Genomic DNA, 25663 nt, shown 5'->3' on the forward strand with positions numbered 1-25663 from the left:
ATGTTAATCTTCTGCAACAAACCTCTTATTTTGAGTCCTCCTATACCTACGTGTATTGCTATATGAGTGCTCACATGAGAATGTAAAACAAGGACATTAATGTAAAAGAAATCTAATAACTATTAGTAGCTTAACGTTGTTCACCGCGGGTGTATGTGGACACCTCAATGAGGTCATCTGTATTTCAACCGTACGCGACAGTCGTTACGGCGCGAGTGTATGTGGACGGCTCAATGAAGTCACATGTAGGTACTTTGAATGCGCGCGAGTCAAAAACGCGCCACGTGGACAAGACCTAAGCGTTACGCCATGTTTAGTATATGCGTATGTATCTGTCTAAATTCGGGCATTTTCAAACATATTAAAAATATAGATCAATTAGCATCACATGGCATGGATCATGGTGCCTTGTTTATAAAAAAAGTAGGTAGGTAATTAAAAACTAAGCTTTCGAATGGTATACATAAAGCGGCAATTCTCTATATAGCATATGCATTGAAGAATAAATTTCTTCAAAGTCAAATTCAAGCCAAATATTTAGTGTTTGCAAGATATTCATATAGAAATATATGAACAAATTGCTTAAGAAATTGTCTAGAGATCAAAGCTGGGATGGAGTGGATTCGAACGTCTAAACAACATATTCAACCACTATCTCGGAAGTGTACCTATAACTATAAGAATATAATTTATTATTAAGCAATATTTTCGTCCAGTTTTAAGTTATGTAGGTATACGAAACATGAAGCCTACATTGAAGAGGTTCTAAAACTCAAGTGGCATAGCGCTGTAACAAGAAATGTTGAATGCTAGTCATGGCGCGCAGGAATCAAAAAATAAATAATTGGTTTAATGAGCAAAAGAATGTGTTGGACATAATACATAGTGTAATTAATACCTTGAAGAGGGGATGGACAGGTAACATCACCCGAAGAACAGATCATCGCTGGACAAACCTCATCATCCAGTGGTACCGAATAGATATTTAAAGGCGTGCCTCCATCTAACATAATCTATCATAATTCAAACGGGAAAAGTTCCAATTATTGTCCAGTTTCAGACAGTCAGAGACAGTGTTGCCAACCGTCGTTGTCAAAAATATGCCAGACAGGGTACAAAAACAAGCTATTTGGCTGGAATTTTTGATTTTGTGAAAATAAAATTGCAAGTAAATTTACTTATTCTACCGACAACGAAGTCAATACCTTTCCTTTCACGTATCAAAAAAGTGCAAAAATCGAAAAAATGTCTATACGTCTAAAAATCACATTTTTTAACAGAAATATATTTCAAAATTGACAACAAATGCCTATATTGTGTCAACGGCGTTCAAGTTTCATTTCATCTCATTCAGATAATCGCCAAACTGTTGCCACATACTTACCATGTATATAATATATATATACATATACCATTTCAAGATAAGGTCATGTATACTCCTATTGTTTCAAGTAGACATAGAGTAATATAGACATAGGACAGCATGCATATAAAGGGGTGGACAAGTTCACGTATCTCGGATCCAGCCTAAATACCCAAAATAAGACAGCAGAGGAGATAAAAATCCGCCTTATCTCCGGGAATAAATGCTGGCATGCCTGCAAGCGACTGGTGGGGTCGAAAATTCTAGGCTGAAGAAGTAAACTTCTAATTTATAAAACAATTATAAGGCCAGTGGTCACTTATGGCTGTGAGACTTGGTGCTTAACTCAAAACGAGGAAAACAAATTAGCTGTCTTCGAGCGCAAAATACTCCGCAAAATCTTTGGACCCACGTTGGAAAATGGGAACTACAGAATAAAAATAAACCACTAGTTGGAAGAGCTGATTGAACAGCAAACAATCATAAGATACTGTAAGTCCCAAAGACTACTATGGGCGGGACATGTGGAGAGAATGCCTGAAGTTAGAGCGCCAAGTATCATGACGAAGTGGCTACCCCAACGGAAGAGACCCAGAGGCTGTCCAAGAAGGAGATGGGCTGACGCCGTAGAAGTGGACTGGCTTCATATAGGAAGACCCGGTAACTGGAGAAGTGTGGCGAGAGACCGGAGTGAGTGGAGAGCGGTTGTGGAGGAGGCCAAATCCCACCCCGGGATGTAGCGCCGTGGAAGAAGAATATATATATATATACATATACCATTTCAAGATAAGGTCATGTATACTCCTATTGTTTCAAGTATTAATATGTTGTTTGATTTTTCACGCTACATACTAAAATAGGTACCAACCTACCTGCATTAAGTAGGCATCTGATAGTCAGAAAAAGGATGGGCATGAAAATATATAAACGTATTTTCAGCACATTTACAAGCTGCATGAGGCATCAAAAACGCTAGTAAAAACGCCACAAGCCAGACATGTTTTTTGCAAGCTAGATGCTTATCAAAAAATGCTAAATCTGGTAAGAAAAAACGCTAAATTGGCAACGCTGGTCAGAGATGTAAGCGAAACTAATATTAACAGGGCTGTGTGAAGGTTTTCAGAAAGTATTTTTTCAGAGTATTAGCGAAGCATTGATTTATTATCGCGCCAAGTATATAATATTTCAACAGTAATTGAAATATTGCAAACCCGATATAGGAAACCAGATAGGTATAATCCAGACCAGTGCCGGACGTATTATTATTATTATCATTGGTGAACCCATGTCTACGCGGTTTCGAAATCATCCGTAGCGACTGCTACGTCGCGTAGAGCGTTCCGCTCGACTTAACGGATAAATCTCAATTAGCATGCCGAGATTTATTACTTTAATATTATTAAATTACTCGCTTCGTGCGCTAAGTATCTCGCGTTACTCACTTATAAAGGGAGACGATTTAATTTTCACTTTGTTTACTTAAGAAAAATTCTTTTCGCCTGAAATCTTGACTGCCTGCGTATCAAAAATTAAAAGATGTATTATCTACCATTCTGTCTGCGTACTGGCCGTATGTCGATCAAATCTCCTGGCCGAACGATTAAGTTTGACTTTATACTGTCACCATCTTATGAAGGTATTAATGCATCTGCAGACTTTGTAAACCGTCAAATGACGCTGGATGCGGCGTTAAAGACCTGGCAGCGAAAACGTGATGCCTCCACCGGAGGCACTGGGCAGAAACACAATATATTTATTTCCTTATGTTTAATAACAAATTTTGAATAAAAAAATTAATAATAAATTAATGGCCTTTCCAAATGTTTAATGGCGATTGAATGTTACCGCTTTGACTCCTAAGTACCTACTACATCAGTAAATTATTGACTAGCCATAGTGGATTCGCTGTCAAGCTCTTTAAGCTTGGGTTTCTCACCCAATCAAGATGTATATGTGGTGGAAAAGGGAAACAACATCATCTGGGAATGTCCGAAAAGGAAGAGCTGATTCTCAAGTCGATTCAACCAGCTGGTGGGCCCATTGGACCATTCTACCTGGTCACCGCAGGGCTCGAAATGGACCAGAGCGCCGTTCCGGTTCGTGACATTAGTAAAATTATCGCTCCGTCTCGTGGAAAAAAAATTTGCCGTCTGAGCTAGATAGGCAATATAATAGAAAATCTAACACATTTATTTTTATAAAATACACATAAAATTTGGTAAATATGTAAACATCTTCAGAAAATTGTCAAGCGCTCCGGTTCGTAAACTTTTCCATTTCGAGCGCTGGGTTAAAAATATATTGAGGACGTGGAGATCTCTTCACGTAATTTTATTAGTAGGGTTGGTTTGGGGGGTCATGCTTGTATTGATAATCTACTTCAGTGAAAAAATCTGGACATAAGGGGTGGTTATTCGAAAACGATAAAATATATCACACCAATACCCATCACTAAAGAAATAAATGTCGAACGGAAACAGTAACCGAATTCAGTTTATATGTTGTATTTTGATGAGCTACATATTTATGATTGAGAGGCCATTGATAATATCTATGTTATAAAATATTATACCTATTTTTGATATATTTTCAGGGGGAAGACTATCTGGGGGTACGAATCTTGGGGGGTGGGAGATCGCGGTCACGCAGTCGCGGTCCTCTCTCGCCTGTGGTCGAGGAACGTCTTCCGCCACCTCCCCTGGCCAACGCGACACCGCCTGATGCTGAATGGCAGCCAGTCGGAGGCACCAGGTTTGTATCGTTAAGAATTAACTTAATAATCTAATCGCACATACCGGAACGGTTGCATTGTGGTTACGATGTCAAATTGTCCCAAGTTTACTGATAAGAACTTCCACAATGCCCTGCCATTATCTTTTAGCAGTTATTTAGAAAAATCAGTGACTTTAGTAAGTAAGATGGCTCGGGATCATTTTTTTTTCATTTAAAAAATCGACCGTAGCAATGAACAAAATGGCCTCTCTTTTACGCTTATGTCATATAATATTAAGTCATTAGTCAGAATAATTAAAAACAGTATAGTATGTTTTTTTATTTATCAAAATAGAAACACTTCCAGTTTTAGTATATATTCAGAGTTCACAGTGAGATTAAGGCTATACTTCAGCTAGGGCACGGTCTAAAACGATCGTGACTACGCGACGCGAAGATTGTGCAAATGACGCGTGCAAAACAAAACAATATTTGTCATAAAAAGTCAACATGTGTCCATTTAATGTTATGTTTATTGTAATATTACTAATAATAATAATATATTCATTGACATGTTATCTTTTTCAAGTAAATGGGTAACGTTTTTTAGTAATCTTTACACGATTTAAGAATTAATTCCCCCGTCGCCATCACAAAACAAATTGACGTGTTCACAGCTCGGCTTTCGCTTTCCGATTGCTGTCCGAAATTTCGTCGCACCCATAGTTGAAAATTATTTGCCGTTTCACTGAAATACCGTCTTAACCAACAATAACAGGGAATACTTCAAACGGTACACGAAAATAGATTAACAAGATAAGATGACTCGCTCGAAGTAAATAACCAGATGAACTTTCCAAAAAGTTAGTTCAGCTTAGGTAGGTATCACATTTGATAACTGGAAACCATACTTATCACTAGAAACGAATCTCGATAGTGTAAGGTGTTTAGTTTCAAAATAGAGGACCTGTATGATCAAAGGGGTCAGAGCTAATCAGACTAAGCTGACTGATGTGAGAGATAAAAATTACGGAGTTAACATAGAGTTCAATCCTAATCCGTCTACATAGCGCTTGCTGCGTCCAGTCAATGGGCCGCGCCATCTATCTCTTTTCAATGTCACGCCAATACAACATATTATTTTCTTTCATAGTAGGTACTACCACTCGTATCCGGAAATTTGTACGTAAACAGTTCACCGCAGGGCACTTATTCGTGCGCCGCAGTACGTGAAACATGAGTTCGTGTAACATTCAATCAAATGACGAGTTCTTCGTTGAATATTTTACCGTGGAGTATATTTGTACGTATGCTACAACATGTGGAGATGTCTTTACTAGGTTAGGTTAGGTTAGGTTAGGGTTAATATAATTGGAACAGTACTATTTGCAAACTATCGCCGCATTTTGTAAGATACGTACAAATGTATTACACGGTGAAATGTTCAACGAAGAACTCTTCATTTGATAAAATGTTATACGAACTCATGTTTCACGTACTGCGGCGCACGAATAATTGTCTCACGATGAACTGCATACGTACAGCTTACATGTAACCACTACCACTTTGTATGTAGACATCAGTTTCTTGTCTAAAGAAATAGGTTCCTACTACTAAATCAATTCTTCTTCTTGGTCGTGCACTCATGGCTGAGGATCGTGACCACATTTAAATTTCGCCATCCTTTGAGCGACCAAGACTTTCCATCCTTCTCGATCGTCCGCTTCTCTCAGGGCAGAATGGATGGTGCTCCCAGTCAGCTCTTTCACTTGGTCGCTCCATCGCGCAGACGCTCTTCCTCTGCTTCTCCTTCCCTGGAAGCTACCCAAAACTACCAGTCTCTCCAGGTTGTCCGGTCCGCGCCTGACAATATGTCCAAGAAACTGCAGAATTCTTCTCAGACATATCGTCGAGAGCCGTTCCTTTATCTTCAGTCTCTGGGTGATTGACTAGTTCGTCCTGTGCTCCGTCCAAGAAATGCGAAGCATTCGGCGCCAACACCACATCTAAAAGGTATCAATTGCTTTCCGTTCTCTTGCCTTCAGGGTCCACGACTCGACTCCGTATAAAAAAATCGAGAACACTAATGTTTGTACAAGCATCATTTTTGTGGCAATCGAAATTCCCCGATCCTTCCATATAGTGGTAAGGCGTGTCATCGCACTTTTTGCAATCTGTGTGCGCCTTCTTATTTCCGCTTCGCATCCGCCCTTTCCACTGATGGTCGATCCAAGATATACAAACTCGTCGACTGTTTCGAGGTTTTGGAGTGTACTTGGTGTTGGTAGAAGGTTGGCCCGATCAACAACCATTAACTTGGTCTTATTCCTATTAATAAGGAGGCCGTATTTGCGACTCTCTTCCTCTACCCGGTGTAGCAGCTCTATGAGTTCTCTTTCATCAGCAGCGATTAGTGTGGTACCATCTGCGAATCTTAAGTTATTTATTTTCTGGCCACCAATTATTGTTAAAAAAACTAAATCAATTATCAGTGAATTAATTTCAATTTCAATAATCGACAATTGTGAACAAATGGTTACAGAGGCGGGTATATCGTTTTGTCAATCGCCCAAAATTTATAAATAGGTACCTAAATTTATAAATAACAGCGTTATGGATATTTTAAAATTCTTGTATACCTACATAGCAGTGACGAAGGGTGGAGGTAGACTGTTAAGTTGTTACATAAATAGTGCACACTAAACTTTGTCAGTCATACTTATTTGTTTTCATTGTAATATGAATAAGATTTGCAGATGGTGCTGGTTAGTTTTTTCAATTCAATTAAATCGTGCCTAAATCAAATCATAATAGTCTAAGTATGCTATGGGCGATCCGACAAAAAGACTTTTTCAGTCATACTTATTTGTTTTCGTTGAATTATGAATAGGTACATATTACAGGTGGTGTCGGTTAGTTTTTTAAATTCAATAAGCAATGCCTATACCAAACCGTAATCGAATATAATAATAAAAAATATTCTTCTATCTATACAATATCTAAAACTATTTTAGATATTATTTTTTTAGATAAACGAATATTTTTGACTATTATCTACTATGGTTTGGATTGGGCAGGGCTTAATCGAATTTTTAAAACTAAAAAACACTATCTATACATTGTAGTTTTAGTTCAACGAAATAAAATACGGTTAACTGACAAAGTTTAGTGTGCACTATTTATGTCGGATCTTAACAGCCTACGTCTACCATTCGCGACTGCTACATAGTATTTTTCTACATATTGTGGCGCATTGGTCAATCCCCAGTGATGATTTTTCGATTAATCATAACTTGGTGCAATTACTCTGTCATAAAATACATAATTCCTTCAATTATTCGTATTTCTCACAATTTTAGTATAAAAAAAATCAATTATTTAAAGTATAAAAAATTCCGCCAACAATATTTCTGTTGCATAGACAACTTTACTTATTCCGTATAATCTCTTTCAGTAAGTAGTTTCAAATGTCTGCGATGTCAATAAATCATAATATCCGGAATCGATACATGCGTTGTTCATGATTTTCAATATGGATGATACTTCCGGTGTCATGCATTCATTGCCAATCCGACTTTGCATGGTGCTACCTATTAGTTAAATGAAAGCAGCAATTTTCTTTGGCGCTCATAATGCACTCGATTCGTCAGAAGATGTGAAAAAGGACCTTTGAACAGTTTAAACCGTTCATACGACTTTTAAATTATACCAAAATCTTTAAAATATGCACATTTCTCACAAATTGAGGTTTAGCAGTGGTAACGTCAACTGGGAAGGTAATAACTATGTTTAATCAAATCGTTTCGGATATGTATTGATATATTATACACTTACGTAAGGATGAATTTAGCTGGACGCTGTTTTATAAGTTTTTAAGATAGAGTATTTCAACCTAGTTCACTCTGTGTGCTTCCATGTATTTTACAACGTTTTTATTAGCTCGTATTCTTATTTATTTTGTCCGGTGGTTGTTTGTCCGGTACAAATCTTGCAATCGATTTTTAGCTAACTTTCCTTATAGCTTTGAAACTTTTAGAATATATCAGAACACGATGCCAATGCATTCTTTGAATACTTTTAGCCATCTTTAAGCAGAATTGAATACATTTTCAGTTAATTCTGTTTTGTATGAAATGTTATTTCGGAAGAAATCCGTAATCCAAACCACTATTATTGGTTGCTAAGTAGGTGGTCCTAGCAACTAAATTATTAATATATACGTGCGTTACTATGGAAATCAAAATTACATTTCAGTATTCTATATTTGTTTATTTTTTATTTACTTCATATCAAGTACAAGTTTGAGCATATTGAGCATAATAATTGAACAGAAAATTTATGAACGTTGTATATAAAAAGTTCTTTTTATCTTGTAATTATTTATTTCAACATTATTAACACTTATTTTTTATATCATGAACGCTTTGAATTTATAATTTGCCATGTTCATTAAGTTTATGTAAAGTAGATAAATAAATTTGAATTTGAAACATACTATTAGCATAACAAAATCAGTATAACTCAAATCAAAGGGACCTATGATACTATAACCACTCAAACCAGGGCTCTAAATGGACCGGAGCGCCGTTCCGGTTCGTTAAATCGGTAAAATTATCGCTCCGTCTCGTGGAAAAAATATTTTGATCGTCTAAGCTAGATAGCCCATATAATAGACACAATGTAAATATCTTCAGATAATTGCCGAGCGTTCCGGTTCGTAAACTTTTCCATTTCGAGCGCTGACTCAAACAAATACATACTTGTATAGAAAAAAATAAACCGCCATTTAAGGGTAGAATGGTGTCAGATTCTTGTGGCAGTGAAGGCGAGTCGTTTAGGTGTTTGTATCGTTACTTTCAAATGTCACTAACACCGTTCCAAATTGATTTCGTCTTGGCCGCAATGCCAGAAGAATCTGTCCTTTCTCTGCCTATTAGATATATGTCAGGAAAGATGTGCATTGATATTTTTAATATGTAGGTACGTTGGAAGTTAAAATCGATGGTTTTTCTTTATTTTTTTTTATCGTGGGGACCCCAAAATCAATCAGTGCCTCGTGTTTCCACGTCTCTACACCCGCCACTGAACTTCAAAATGGAAGCAGGCCCCCAGGCGACGATTCTTGAAGCCCCCCCCCCCCCAACTTATCGCTGAGGTTATAAGGCAATGTAATTTTCAAATTTTCTACAATAGTGTTCCCCAAATATTTAAATGGAACTCCAGGGTTTCGTGTAAAATAAAGGGTATTCCGTGAATTTTTAGCAATTTTTGCTATTTTTAAATTAATCCACCTGAATTGTCGGCTCTCGGCATCATATTATGAAGCACTGATCGCGACCCCCTTTTGTGATATCCAAGTAACATGCGACCCTTAGCCATATTAGATAAATAGTCGTTTTTATTAGTCCGGAATTCTTTTTTTACTATTAGAGTACATCTGTGGTGTGTATTTATCTCATTTAACTGGTCGACCTGCCACGCCGCTTCCCCCACCCTAAGCCCGGGCCCCCAGGCTAGAGTCCTGGCCACAGATCAAGCACCATACCGATGCAATGGCAGAGGTTACCGCGTTGCCAATCGACTGATGGTCCGGACTTGATATAAATATCCATTATTAACTAAGCTTACCAAAAAATATCGAAGGTTAAAATCGCGTCGCCCCTCACGACCCCGCCATAAATCCTTTCGATTTAATATCCTAAACTTCGTGGCTGGGGTCGACCCTAATCTCTTCTTGAGCCAAAAAATGGCGCCCCGCCATTCTTTTTTAGCGTTACCTACGTCACAGATTATTCACAGCTACCGGACCGTAATTTCGTATTGCTTGCGTAATGGACGTTGAAAAAAATAAGTGCAAGTCATTTTCGGTAATCGAAGATGGCAATCGAACCGTTAAAAATGGCGTCACTAATCAACCGAAAGTAAACGAGTCTAAACTTTCTGTTTACAAGAGGCTTTCGATAGATAAGGGTTATCCAAAACAGAGATCTGTGGTTGTGCGTAGTTTTCATTAATTTTATTATTATTACCAGAACAGAAATTCTATATTATTGTAGAATACGTCCACCTTATATAATAATATATTTGTAGACAACAAATATTTTCGGCCGTTTTCTTTTTGACTACTATTCGGTTTCTGGAAAATTATTGAAATATCTCCCGATACCAGCGTTGTCAACAACGTTTTTCTTGCCTAATTTAGCATTTTTTTATGAGAATGGGACAACTGGACACCAGGACAATTGGACGCCGCACTGTCGTAGACACGTAAACAGGACGTAGACGATGAATTTTAATCAGTTTCTATCTACTACTTAATAGTTTTAATTCATTTTACTCTTAACATAATTTTTTTTATTGTGAATTGAGAATTACCATCCCTAAGGCTTTATATAAAAATAAAAAACTCTTTTTTCGTTGGAACTTTAACACATGCACGATTAAATCATTATTTACGTGTGCATATTTAAATTTTCACGAACTATTAAATTATAATATAATAATTTAAATATAAATAATGATATTAAATATATTTTTTAAAAGTACCTAACGTCTATTTATTTTCGAATTGCATGGCGTCCAGTTGTCCCGGCGCAAAATCGTTCTAGACCCTTTTTTATGAGTAGGCATCTAGCTTGCAAACTTTTCATCTGGCGTATGGCGTTAAATCTAGCTATTTTGCACGCCGAAAATAGCTTGAAACTTAACATAATAAAGCTAGAATTTGTGGCGAGGGGTGGAGGTAGGCTGTTAAGATTCGACATAAATATTGCACACTAAACTTTGTCAGTCATACTTATTTATTTTCATTGACCTAATAATACAATTTGCAGATGGTGCTGGTTGGTTTTTTTATTATTTAATTAAGCCCTGTCTAACCAAACCATATTAGTTTAGGTATGATATGGGCGATCCGACAAAAATAGTGCACACTTTTTCAGTCATATTTATTTGATTTCGTTGTTAATTAATTAAGAATACATACTACAGATGGAAAGTTCTTTTTTAAATCATTAAGCCCTGCCTAACCAAACCATAATAAATTGATAAAAAAATATTCTTCTATTTATAAACTTTCTAAAAATATATATGGTTTAATAGTATAATTTTAGATATTTTATAGAAAAACGATAATCTTTTTACTATTATCTACTATGGCTTGGATTAAGTAGGGTTTAATTGCATTTTAAAAACTAATAAACAATATCTATACATTGTAGTCTTAGTTCAATGAAATCAAATCCGTTTGTAAAAATATAAACAAATATTTAACAGCATTATTTTATTTATTATTATTATTTATTGGTTCTTACCAATCCGGAGGCCCTGGGCTATAACCCTATAGGCCCCGCTGTGTCAGTGATAGATGTTTGATGCGGTCGACGTTTGTCCGTCTCTGATCAGAGCGTAATTTGGAAAACTGTTAAGTTATGTTTTCAATCTAAACGGCAGCAAATAAACTGTGTCGCTCGTAGGCTTTGACTCAGATCGCGAAACTCGCGTTGTGTCTGCCTGCCTTCCGAGGCGGCCTTTAGAACCACTGAAAAAAGTAGATATCTACATATTTGGTTTGTAATTAGGGTAAAAGGTGTTTTGCAATACTATTTTGTTATTATTTCCTTCCGGCCGGCGTGGTGTTAATTAACTTTCCCGGGTGAACTTTAGCTGCGCATTTTACCGGGGAAGTTGCGAATGTTAATTACCGGTCCCGGTGCTCTGATTGCGGATTTCTTGTTATGTTCGACATAATACCAAGTAATTTATGTAGATATGTATAATACCGTTCTGCGGTGCCCTTTCGCTGTCCCCTCAGCTTTGTAACGTAAACGGTAAAAGTTTTACAAACCATTGTAGGCGATATGCATTATTGTTACGCAACGATTTAGGCAAAACGATAACAATGGGTGTTTTATTGTCATATTATTAAAAAACCGCATTATTTACGTCATGAATATACCTACATACGTCAATATGTAGTATGTACCCACCTACAGCATTTTGCAGTTGGTGTACGATCAGATTCACGTGGGTATGACTGCATTGGGCTTAACCCAGCGTTTCTTAACCTTTTTGATCTGCGACCCAATTTAGGGTAATAATTTTGGTTCGCGACCCAGGATAAAATAAATAAAATAGCACGTACTGACAAACAATTAATTTTATTTTAATAATACTAAATACAGTTTTGATAAACAACATTATTTGATCCTATCAATGCGAACCTTGGCTTCGAATAAGCTTTGAGAGCTCATCAGAATTTGCTGTTATATTATACAGGTTCAGCGACGTCTCTAAACAAAATGCCGCCCCTTGGCAACGCCAAAATGCCGCTTTATTTAATGCGAACCATGGCTTTGAATAAGCTTTGAGAGCTCATCAGAATTTGGTGTTATATTAGACACGTTCAACGACGTCCATAAACAAAATGCCGCCCCTTGGCAGCGCCAGAATGCCGCTTCATTTTTTTATACAGTATCATTCTTTCATAACTCCAATATCATAGAAATGTGTAGTATTGATATATTACTTAGGTAATAACAAAATAATATATACCACTAAAACATACAAAATTAAATTTATAAATATTTTTTCCCCAAAAGTGGGATTTTTTTAATGTTCGTAATACAGCGACTTCCTACACATCGCGAACCCGACAAAAAATTACAGTCCTGTTAAACCTTTTATGTTAATTAATACATTTTGTTTCCAACTAGTGAGCTGATTTTTTTAATGGAAAAATATTATCGTTATTACTAAGCTTATGTAGCTATTTCTATATAGGTATATGAAATGATTCTCCTCGATTTGCCGCCCTTCGAGTAACTGCCGCACCCAAGCGACGCTCAATCTGCGTACCCCCACGGGACGTCACTGGACAGGCTGCATCTTAGGTCTTCTTCTGGCTGCAGTCTATTTCGAAGTTTGGATATTATTGTTATTACACTCAAAGCAAAAAATCCTGATTCGCATATGCATGTTGTTGCAACAGGCAGTAGTACTTTCAGTGCTTCGTTTACAATTATTGGCTGTTCATTGTCTTGTATTCCAATAAATTGCTCTTCTAGTTTTTTTAATACTAACTAAGTTCTCGTGTAAGTCATTTACATCAAAATTAAATGGTGTTCGTACCAATGTATATTTTAAATAATCTCATTGGGAAATATATCGGTAAAATTCTTCTATGAATTTATTTAAATGACCGATGAACGAATGACTTTTGTAAATCAACGTCAGCGAAATTTTAATTAACTTAATTAATTTTAATAAGAATAATAAAATTTATAATTCAATACAATATTCTTGCCAGCATGTATACTATAAATGCTGGCAAGAATATTGTTTTGTTGAAAATATTTCGCGACCCAATCGACCATAGATTAATACCAATCGCCCTATAGATTAAGAAACGCTGGTTTATGCGAAGGTGGACTATTAATAGTCAGGTTGGGGCACTGTTCGGAGTAAATAAAGATTTTCTATTGAAGTTCATTAAAATGAATTAATTAAAACAGTGGTACATTACATATTTAAAAGAAGTGCCAATAATTTATCTAATTTCTAATTTTTCACGGGCCGCAGTGAGTAAAAGTGTTGGAAAAATAATGATATATATTTTAGACAACACTTCACTAGACGATACTTTTTTTTATTATTATTTATTATTTTAAATTATGTTTTATGTCAGTGATAATTCAGATTATATTCATTTGTACTGCATAATTTGTTCACATATCAAACATAGAATTTTGTCGTACGTGTTCAATGAAAAATTTGCTGATGTAGTACTTGTTATTTTGGGCCGCAACAAATGCCATTTGGGGCACGGTTTGTGCATCACTGTTTTAAAATAATCATCATTTTCTACAAACAGTTTATGATTGAAATTGACAGTTTTGTGCCCTGGCCTGAATATAGTCGCCCTTTGCTTAGGCAGACAGTCTACAAAAATCGACGTGGCGAAGTGTAGAATTCGCGATGGGCTTACGAGACCCCACCGCATTCTTATACGTCTATATTCTACGTTATTGATCCAATCGATTCTTTATGGTCGGTTTCCAGATAGAGAAATGCTGTCGATCTACTTTCCCAGATAATTAAAGGAAAGCATTTCACTATGTACTGCAGTTTTGTTCGTTGAGTACCTATGTCACGTAAGCGCAAATTCCACACCTCGCCGTACCGCTTTTTATGGGTTTTCTGACTTAACACATGATAATCACTTGTGGATGCGGCAGATGTGACAGACTTCACGACTCATAGAGTTGTCTATCCCACCAGTGGCATACCTTTAGGTCAGATGTTCATCACTAAAACCAGAGTCTCCACGGTTGAAACGACGAGTCGTGGAAACGTAGACGTGCTACGAACGGTCCTCAGTCGTGATTATTAACGCATATAAGAAAGTTGGATATTGCACTAAGTTTTGATTTATGACTATTATCCCAGTCGAGACGATTTCCAATGTGCGACTGGGCTAAGGCCTAGTGTCGACATAATTAATTGCGGCTTTTGTCTGACTGTTTTCCACATACTACGTGTGCTACGTCGAACGCGTACAGCTCTCTGCGAAAGATCGCTTTCATCCAAATTGCTGCAATCCTCCATTTCTTTCATATGCGTCCGAATGATAATTTATATTTTATTTTCAGGTACAAGTTCCTGGTGTATTCAGCATTTTACGAGCAGCGCGGTGGAAGATCAGTCCGGCTGATCGGTGCGACGAAGACCCGAGGAGCCGAGAGGGTTTGGTGCAGACTCTGGTACTCCACCAACCGGTCAGCCACTGTACTCGCCAAAGTCAAGGTATCTATTAATTGTTTTTTCATTTTAGCTTTCTTATTTACAGCGTTGTGATATAGGTACATCACTATTAGTAAATAGTCAAGGATGTAAGCCGGATCTCACATATAAACTCGCCTCGTCTGCTGCACAGCCATAAATCAAACCTTCCAAGAACGTCGATCCGGTCTTGCATACGAAGACCGCGCACATCTACCTAGCGACATTCGGACGTAACATTCGAAACGTATAAATATTTGTATGTGACGATCGGCGAGCCGGTATAGGAATGACCAATTCGTAGGTGTTCGTATGGGTCCTGGCGTCTCCGACTCGCAGCCCGAGAAGCATGCAATTTGTCGATTGTAACAGTAGATGTTGTAAACTAAAAAGTCGCATTCGACCAATCTGCGGAGCTCCATTTGGCAATGCGTATTTTGTGAATAACGATAACGTCACGTATTCGACACGACGTTTGATGTGAGAGCCGGTTAACTGTAATATAACTCAAAGTCTAATTATTAATAATCTATTCAAAACTTATCGACACGATGCCAAAAATATTGCAAATTGCTTGTCTGATAATATAAAGACCTGTACCATATCCAGTTCTACAAGTCTGAGGTCCGATTGAAATATTTACGCGAGGCTCCTGGGCCCTGGCCAGTGAAGTCCCAAGGCAAAGTGCCGCCCTTAGGGAGACTTTCACCCTTTCATTTTTAATCTCAAATTTTATGCAATTGTTTTAGATAAATACCTAAGTACCTTTTTTATTACTCAATTATTTTCGGCTACCTTTTTCTTCTTCTTCTTGCACCCTGTCACGACCCAACATTGAGGCATAGGGCAAGCACAAATTCGCACCACTTCCCTCGGTCCATCGCCAACTCTTGCGCCTCCCGCCATGTCAGGACCTGGCAGCACTTAGGTCGCTTCTGTAGCACCGCTGCAGGGTGAGGGAGGGCCAGCCACGGTGACGGAAACCTCGAGGCTGTGCCATAAGGGTACGAAGTGTCGCACTCTTTGGCGGCATCCTTAAACAGACAAAATGTATCAAAAATCTTGAAAAAAATGACATAATACATGTCATCGTCACCTAATGAGGATTAGACACACTAAACCTATTCTCAAATGGCGGTGGTTTTAGGCACCTACGCAGAGATCCTATACACTCTTATGTTATTTTTTAATTGTGATTTTGTGCGAACCAATCGAACGTGTGACCCATTATAAATATTTAGGTACATGGGTCAATGAAAAATGGGACCAGTCCCAGGAAATAAAAACTAGAATTGAGATCGCAAGGAGCGCCTTTCTCAAAATGAAACGCCTCATTAGCAATCGAGATCTTAACCTAGGTCTGAGACTGAGTATGGTACGTTGTTATGTTCTCTCAATTCTTTTCTATGGTATGGAAGTATGGACGCTAAACCAAGAGATGTCACGGAGACTTGAAGCTTTCTAGATGTGGCTGTATAGACGCATCCTCAAAATTCCTTGGACTGACCGGGTGACAAATGTTGAAGTTCTCAATCGAATGGGGAAGGACCGAGAAGTTCTACGTAGTATCAAAACCAGGAAACTACAGTACCTCGGCCACATTATGAGAGGACAAAAATACAGCATTCCCCAACTTGTCATTCAAGGAAAGATCAATGGGAAGCGTAGCAGAGGACGGCGCCGCATTTCGTGGCTTAAGAACCTCCGTGATTGGTACGAGTGCAGCTCCACTGAACTGTTCCGGGTAGCAGACGACAAAGATAAGATCGCCTTGATGGTGGCCGACCTCCGCTAAGGGATGGCACAATAAGAAGAAGAATTGTGATGGCATCGTCTGATCTATGGAAAACCTTCATTGATTTCATAGGTTGTAATAATCGCATAATATGCCGTCCTTTATAATATGCCACCTCTAATCAATACCTGACCTGCCTGCAGACGTCATTGGCCCTGGTCCTAGAGGTAAAGCACATTATGAAAATAAAATACTGTCAAACAAAATACCGATCACCTAACGTCTAGAGAAGAGGCGTAGGCGAAAATTTATTATCTTCACGAGAGTTACTCTAAAATGTTGTGCTATTCACATTTTGTTTTCCACATTATTTGCAGTTCATGAAATATGCCGCTCCTAATCTGTGTGCTCTTTACAGCGATAAATTAAATTCGCACCGATTATAATGCAAACATCTGTCAAACATATTGACATTTTTATCTGGGATATTTTTGTTGGGTACCTTTCCATTCAAGAAGAATGACAGAAAAATTTATGTTTGCTTTCATTCGTTACATGTAAATTATACGTAAAACATTTTACCGTGGCACAGTTCGCCGTGAGCTTTCTTATCGGAAAGAGATGACCATAATATTATACTATATTATGGTCTCCAATTTTATTACATTTAATATAAACATTAATTAAATTTTCATAGCTGATTTTGGTAAAATTCGTAAATTCAAGAATGAAAACCTAACCTAACCTAACAAATAATCGAGAATATCGGCTATTTTCAAAATTTGTTTGCTGCTGGCTTCCTGTAAACTGTACAGTGTAAACCCAGGGCTCGAAATGGACAGGAACGCACCGGAGCGCCGTTCCGGTTTGTAAAATCACCAAAATTATCGCTCCATCCCGTGGACATATTAATTTGACAGTGAGCTAGATTTGCCATTTAACGTAAAAATCTAAAAGTTTGTCCACCTGGTAACCTCATTTATATATATATATATATTATATATAATTTCACGATAATTATCAAATTTTTTTTTTGACCCAAAATTATTTTAATCGGAATTTAATGAGGTTGCCAATGTGGACATGGCATAACACACTTATTTTTATAAAATACACAATCAATTAGATAACTATGTTAACATTTTCATAAAATATTGAGCGCTCCGGTTCGTAAAATATTCCATTTCGAGCGCTGTAGTAAACCGACTAGAACCGTGTTTTATTTATTACGACACAAAGAGGTTGGATGGTCTTAATATACGGCCATATATTTCCGATACAAAATTTCACGTCGAACTGCATACGTACAAGTTTCCGGACACGGCTTTCATTCGCATGAAAATATTGTTTGGAGACTATTTTTGATGTATTTCCCAAGATTTCTGATTCTACTGCTCAGAGCTTCGATGTAAATGTTTCCGACCTTTTTCTTAAAGTTTATTTTTTTCTTGCGACATCCGGAATGTGAGGCCCAATTAGGTACAATCGTTACAATCGCTCCACGCCGTAACCCTACGAGGCTGCCGCAGGACTTAAAAAAGTAAATTATTGATCAACGTAATGTAAATATTATAAATAAAGCCATCACATATTATTATGTTGTTTCCCGGCACCCAATTACCTCTATTTAATATGTAATTATTTCACTCTAGATGATCCGCGAAAACTGGAATCTGAAATACAGTGCCTGCTTCGTAGTGTGCCCCCTCCGGCTGAACCAGACCGCCCCGGGAAGCGTGTCGGTGGTGTCGAGACCTCGCGCGCCTCCCGCCAACGTGGTGAAGGTCCTCCGATCGGAGGCGGGGCCGCTCCCTCCGCCTCTCCACGACCCCGTGAAGGAAACTCTCGCCGTCTGCGTGAAGCCGCTTCACTTCCACTACAACCGGCCTCTGCAGCTGATGGAGTTTTTGGAGTTTAATTCTCTTCTGGGTGCCAACCATTTCGTGATGTACAATCACACGATAGGGAAGCAGGCGTCGTGTGTGATACAGCAGTATATGAAACAAGGCATTGTGTCGTTGCTGCCGTGGAAATTGAATATGTTGTCGCAGAAAGAGATACGGTAGGTGGATATTTTAGTATAAACGTTTCAAATAGTTAGTTAGATAGGTTGGCACATTATGGCTCATGGTTTCAAACACAGCTTAATATTTTGAGTTTCTAAAGAAAGAAATTACGTGATTATTTTGATACTGCCACCAACACAAGGCTGCTTTCGGTCCGCTACGGCAGCTCAATAGGGTAGGAAAGTATCAAATTATTAACACTTAGGTATTGTAACAATTGCAATAATTTAGTTGTAATTGTTACAATAAGTGCTATGTTTTAACAGCACCTCTCTTGGCTGTGATAAATTATAGAGCGAGTTAGACAGTTTTGACAGTTCAGACAGCTAACTTATTGTAATTGTTACAATAAGTGTTAATAATTTGATACTCTCCTACCCTATTTAGCTGCTGTAACGGACCGAAAGTATGCTTTTGTATAGAATAGACGCTGGGTAGAGATGAATAAAAGTTTTTTTTAAATAGTAAATCATTTATTTACTAAACAAAAACTAGATGTCATTAAAAGTCACATTTGCTCACAAATACCAATAGATAATTCTACAATCACAACACCTATTATTTTAAAATAAAAAGAGACATTTTACCCTTTTAGTCAGTTTATTAATAATCGAATAAATGTCGAAAGTATTTTGTATTTTGTCAACTCAGGCCCCACCATTTTTTTGTGACCACGAGCCAGGCCCGATCTTAGGAATATTGGCCCCAACAATTGGACCTCGTGCCCTAAAATAATAAATAAATGAATCGATCATTGGATTAAAATTTGTTTATAATTAATATAACAAGACAAAACATTTTGTGCAGTAAAATCATAGAATTCTTCGAAAAAATCGAGATCGACGTGTTCTTAATAAAGAAATTCAGGACCACTATTAAATAACACATTTAAAATAAGCTCATTAGCGTCATGGGAAAGGCAGTACATCAGGGTGTAGCAAGGTGATTTAGCGCCCGAGACAGTAACAAAAAATGTGTAATACAAAATAGGTAATACAAAATTGCACACTTATTACCAATCTATAAATAGGTACGTTCATGGTGTCTGGTTACCATTAACAGAATTAAATAATATGGATTTAATAACTAATATAAGTATTTTTAAAAATGCACGGCCATCTTCAATAATAATTATTTTTAGATAGATAGACTATATTGCGATTCTAGGAAAGATATTAATTGATGTTTTTACTAATTACCTACCTACATTGGTAGCTGATATGTATTTTATTTGGCATCTTGGAATCAGTGAAAACAAGTCCTTAAACTGCCCACAGCGAGGTAGGATTTTAAAATTTTGAAGAATCAAGAATATTTTTTCTGTTAAAAAGGCAAGAGAGATATCGTCTTGATTAAGGTAGCATTTTGTGTTATTTTACCAAATGTTCAGTAAACACTATAATATTATCTATTATCTAAGTATGAATAATGAAGATTTTTTGGATAGCTTTTTCAAGTAAACGATTCACACTGATAAGAAACCTAGACATATTATACCTGGGGGCCTCGCACACAATCTTCAATCGGGCTCTGCATCATAGCCTCATAGCATCATAGCCCCTAGATTAATTGATAGTTTAACCAATTATAAGGGACAACTTTACACCATATGGAATTAATTCTTTAGTCAACCATAAAATTTCATATAATAAATATTTTAGGATGGCTAGACAATATTATAAAATGGTTTAATTCTGATTCTTTCCAGTACTGAAGGATTATTCGCAGCCCTAAACGACTGCTTATACAGGAGCATGTACCGTTTTACATATGCCGCCCTGATAGACCTAGATGAATTCATAGTCCCGCGGAAAGCCAAGACCCTCCCGTCTCTATTGTGGACGCTGGGAGCGAGATCAGATTCCCGGTCGGCGGGGGCATTTTCCTTCCAGAATGCCTTCTTCTACCTGCAGTGGGGAGACGAGAGACCGGCGCCCGGAGACAACGAGATCGCAGCATCGCTGGTCACGCAGAGAAAGACGAGGCGAAGGCAGAAGCTGCATCCTCACAAACAGCGGAGCAAATACATCTGCAGACCGGAGAGAGTTCTGGAAGCCGGGAATCATTTTGTTTGGGAGTTTGTGCCGGGGAGTGGAGCTCTGAGTGTGCCACCTGACCAAGCCATACTTCACCATTACAGGGTTAGTCAAATGCATACCTACCTAATACCCAAAGATATTGAAAAAAATCTTCTCCAACATTCATTTGAAAAGAACTTCACACCCATAATTTCAGATTCACACAATTAGTTAATTTCCTATATACATGTGCAGATACTACCAAAATATTAAATTAAATTCATAGGATTATAATATAGTGAATACGGTCGAACTCGGTTATTACGATCACGGATATAGTGAGATCTCAGATGTAATGAGGAAACATTCGTTGATATTTTAGTTTATGATTTTCTCCATACATTTATTCACTTTTATAAGCAGCTACTCATCTGGTATACCCGGCGACGTCACTAGACAAAATGCCGCCCCTAGGCAGCGCCAAAATGCCGCCCCATTTTTATACATTATTTTTTTAATCATCTAGAAATGTGCTGTATTGTTGTATGGATACGTTACTAACAAAATATATACCACAAAATCTAATTTAATTGCCATCTCTACTTCAATAGACAGTATTGCGAGTCCACGGTTTCAGATACATTTAAAAATACACCTGGAAACTTTCAAAACTCGCGAATCACTGGCAAAAATATTTGCATAAATTAATTACGTAGTTATATCATCATCATCATCAGGGGCGCGACAACCCGGTGAGGGTCCTGGCCTCCTCCAACAGCTCCCTCCACCTGTCCCTATCCAGTGTGGCCGCTTTCCAATTTGGTACTCCGGAATACGGCAGTCACTGGCAGCTCCATCCAACCAGCGAATCTTTGGCCTCCCTCTTCTTCTACGTCCTATTGGATTGCTGGACATCACTCTCTTTGCCGGTTCATTGTCATTCATACGGTGCACATGACCTAGCCATCGCAGTCTCCCAATCTTAATTGATTGAACTGCGCTGCAATCTTCGTACAGCCCGTAGAGCTCAGCATTACATCTTCTCCTCCAATTGGTGCCATCCCTGATCGGTCCATATATACGGCGGAGAATTTTTCTTTCGAAGATGTTCAGGGCTCGTTCATTTCGCAGAGTTAATGTCCAGGTTTCCGATGCGTAGGTGAGCACTGGCTTTACAAGTATCTTGTAAAGAGTGCTTTTAGTTCGGCGAGATAGTATGCGGGACTTAAAATGTCTTAACAGGCCAAAGTAGCATTTATTCGCAGACATGATTCTCTTGTTGATTTCTTCTGTAATATCATTATGTCGAGTTACAAGAGATCCAAGGTATATGAAACTGTCGACCGTATCAAACTTGTATGCACCAATATCTAACTTTGGTGCGACTTCTAGTGGTGTGACATAGACAGGCATGTATTTAGTTTTTGCCTCGTTTATTTGTAAACCCATTCTTTTGGCAGAGACTTCTAGTGCTGTGAATGCCTTTTTCAGTGCCAATTCTGATATGGCAATGATGTCGATACCATCGGCATACGCCAGCAGCTGCACAGGCTTAGTAAATATGGTGCTGCTGCCACGGGCATCAATCTTTGCATCCCGTATCGCCTTTTCTAGCGCAATATTGAAAAGAAGGCATGCCAGAGCGTCACCATGCCTGAGGCCATTCAGTGATATAAATGGCTCCGATATTTCCGCTTGAAGCTTCACCCGGCATTGTACTGGTGTCATTGTCATCTCTACAAGTTTAATTATTTTCGTCGGAATTTCAAATTCTCGCATTGCTTCGTATAACCGGTATCGATTAATGCTATTATAAGCTGCCTTAAAATCGATGAATAGGTGATACGTGTTAATATTGAATTCAGTGGTCTTTTCTAGAATCTGCCTTAGAGTGAATATTTGAGTAACACATGATCTCCCTCGTCGAAAGCCTCCTTGGTAGTGCCCGAGTATTCTTTCTACAATGGGTTCCAGCCGCTGGAATATCAGAATCGACAACAGTTTATATGCAGAGTTAAGGAGTGTCACCCCTCTGTAGTTACTACATTCTAGTTGGTCTCCTTTCTTGTGCAGGGGACAAATCAGCCCATCCTTTCACTCCTCTGGCATCTTTTCTGAAGTCCTTAGGCTATGCAAATGTTGTACGTATTTATATGCCTACCCATAATTCAAATATAATTAGCAAATCTGCACGTGTAATTGCTGGTCATCAAGGACATGACGCCCAAGGACAACGGAAGTAAACCAGACATCGCGAACCCGACAAAAAAAATACAGTCCTGTTAAACCTTATATGTTAATTAATACATTTTGTTTTCAACCAGTGAGCTGATTTTTTTAATGGAAAGATATTTCCGTTATTTCAAAGTTTAGGTACCTATTTGAGATACCCGGGGTTCCAGCGGCTAGCTCAGGTGTCCATCGAACCCCGGATTCACAAATAAAAAAAATTTAACGGTTGGAGTATAAATAAAACTCGGTCTTTCGTGTTCGTGACGTGGTCTTATATTTTCTTATGATTTTTAGTTTCACAAATTTATATCTGGGTTTTTACGATTATAGTCGCAGGCTTAGACTTGGAAAAGGGACGCTTACTAACATGTTTTTTTCTTTTTAAATTCCTCAGACCCACGCCAACTAGTAAAAGGGACTAGTGATTGGCCAAATCTGATCGCATGATCTTTGATTCGGCGAATCACGAGCCTGACCCTGGCGCCGGCGCGCGAGGATTTCACGCACAATGCGCGGCAAAATTTATTATATTTGAATACTTATATTTAGTCTTAAAATTATCTCTTTCATCCATCATCATTTATATTTTTTAAATCAAATTAAATTTATCTTAATTACACCTCCGCCCAGTATATGATTTTCACACACCGGACGAAGGCCTTTACTTATTAATAAAAAAATATATACTTACGTGGTTGAGCAAGGAATCAGATTAGATGTTTTACGAAGCCGTTTCTAGAGGTCAGGGTTACGTTTCGACTTATAGTTACTAAATGATTATTTTACACCGGGAGAAGCCCGCCTGTAACAGGGGTGTATCATATTCCTATATATCTAATGATTCTCCTCGATTTGCCGCCCTTCGAGTAACTGCCGCCCCCAAGCGACGCTCAATCTGCCTACCCCCACGGGACATCACTGGGTATACCGAGCTAAAATATCGTCAAAATTTTTCTTAAAACTTTTAATGTGTCGATCGTTTAAAAACATTTCGACCCGAAGCAATAAAATCCGACCGGACAGGATGAAGCCGGGATCGGAGTACGTTTATGACACTAATTAAGTATCTAAGTACCTAATTGGTGTTTTCGCCGACGACAATGAAAAAGTATCCAGGCATATGGTTGAAATTTAATGTAAAAAATCCAAGCTAAAGTCAGTAGGTACTTACCAGCGTTCATAATAATAAACAACTTCTTTTGTAGTTTATGAATGCCATTCTATTGTGTATTTTTTATTATATTCTATTGTATTTCGAGTAATGCTTATAACGAGCAAATTCAGTCGGTCCCATCTTCCTTGTAATAACCAAGTTCGACTGTATGTACATAATTTTAATTAATTTTGGGCAGGTATGCGAGTTCGGAGGAGATGACTGCGTGAAGACACCATCATTCGTGGACAAAGCGGCTCTGAAGTACAAAGAGGAGCTAACGACGAGAGTGGGCAAACGCTACGAAGAGTTCCAGCAACTGTGCCAGCTACCCCAGCTGCCTCCCCTGTTGCCGCAGCCCGCCCCCGTGCCCCTCTCGCCGCCCGTTTGAACATTACTCATCCAAAACTCTAGCTTTTACGATATATTATTACGACGCACACATTTCATTTCAGTATTTCGTCATGAAGAAAACTGGACCTTATATCCTCGTCATAGAAACAAAACGACATTAATATATTTCATCAATTTTGAAATACATATTTATTATTATGCATTTTATTGTTGATGTTAATGGATTTCAAAAAGAAGTAATTATTATGTAAATCATTTTCATGAATTCACACAAAATTTATGTTACCTAAGAAATTTATTTCTATAAGATGGGGTCGTCTGAATCCAATTATACAATAAATTTTAACTAAATATCAAAACAGGCTGTCATCTTGTTTGTTGTCTCCATATTTCAATGCGTCCAATATACAGAATATTTGTTTTTCAATGATTACCAAAACGACCACACTAAAAACTTTTTCGAATCATCATACTATTATGAACCTCTCTAGAACTCATTATTTCTAATACCCCATTTACAAGTGCATGGATTTACTGTTGACAGTACTTATTATTGCTGCCATAACAAGAAAATGTATAAACATGGATTATTATCCTGCAGTTGCAAGCTTGTATGCATAAATCAAAAAAGTTTGAAAGCTTCTGTATTTTCATGCGATAGTAGGGATTTTTTCGATCTGCACCTGCCTGCGCAGTAAAACGATAGTGGTGAACCTGCCGGTTCATGCTCACCAACTATGCTCATCTTGAGGTTATCCGATTTTCACTACCTGTCAAATAATACCATAAAATGACAATATCGCATCTCGCTTACTCTTGAAGAATGAGATTGGAGAGACAGTCAGCACTTTTATGTGTAAACAGTTATTGTCACGATAGTTTAAAATATGCACTATTGCTGCCAGTAAATCCATGCACGTGTACAGGCGATATAATGCTAAAAAGTGCATAAAATTTGAAATTGGCCAAAATCTCCAAATTATAATTTTGTTCCTATGGCGACGATATTGACAGTATTTTAAGAAATTACCATATTGACCCAAGTAATATTCAAGTGTAATTTTCTAAATTATATTGTATTGCAGACTTTTTTTTATTTGAATCATTTCAAAATGCAATGCAACATACATTCAGCAATTAACATGAACCTTACTGATAAGCTAATTGATTTTAACCTTATTAGCAAATTGTTAAAGCTGCAGGATCAGTGGGGGTTTTCCGTGAAGCAGATGAGGGGGTGCTTCACCAGAG

At 37.8% G+C, this 25663-nt stretch overlaps 1 protein-coding gene across 1 annotated transcript in view; it reads left to right on the forward strand.

The window, feature by feature from the left end:
• The window catches only part of LOC147070121 (uncharacterized), a 103697-nt gene extending 79057 nt beyond the window's left edge, over nucleotides 1-24640 (forward strand). Inside the window, exons 3-7 of the mRNA XM_085950047.1 lie at nucleotides 3957-4114; nucleotides 14725-14878; nucleotides 18242-18651; nucleotides 20364-20796; nucleotides 24258-24640. Of these exons, the coding sequence (XP_085806173.1) occupies nucleotides 3957-4114; nucleotides 14725-14878; nucleotides 18242-18651; nucleotides 20364-20796; nucleotides 24258-24449 (1347 nt within the window). The 3' untranslated portion in view covers nucleotides 24450-24640. The remainder of the gene's footprint in view (nucleotides 1-3956; nucleotides 4115-14724; nucleotides 14879-18241; nucleotides 18652-20363; nucleotides 20797-24257) is intronic.
• Nucleotides 24641-25663: the final 1023 nt, after the last annotated feature.

Source organism: Rhyacophila brunnea, unplaced genomic scaffold, assembly GCF_057557595.1.
Source record: "Rhyacophila brunnea isolate RB1 unplaced genomic scaffold, BYU_Rbru_1.0 scaffold_22, whole genome shotgun sequence".
NCBI classification, from domain to species: domain Eukaryota; kingdom Metazoa; phylum Arthropoda; class Insecta; order Trichoptera; family Rhyacophilidae; genus Rhyacophila; species Rhyacophila brunnea.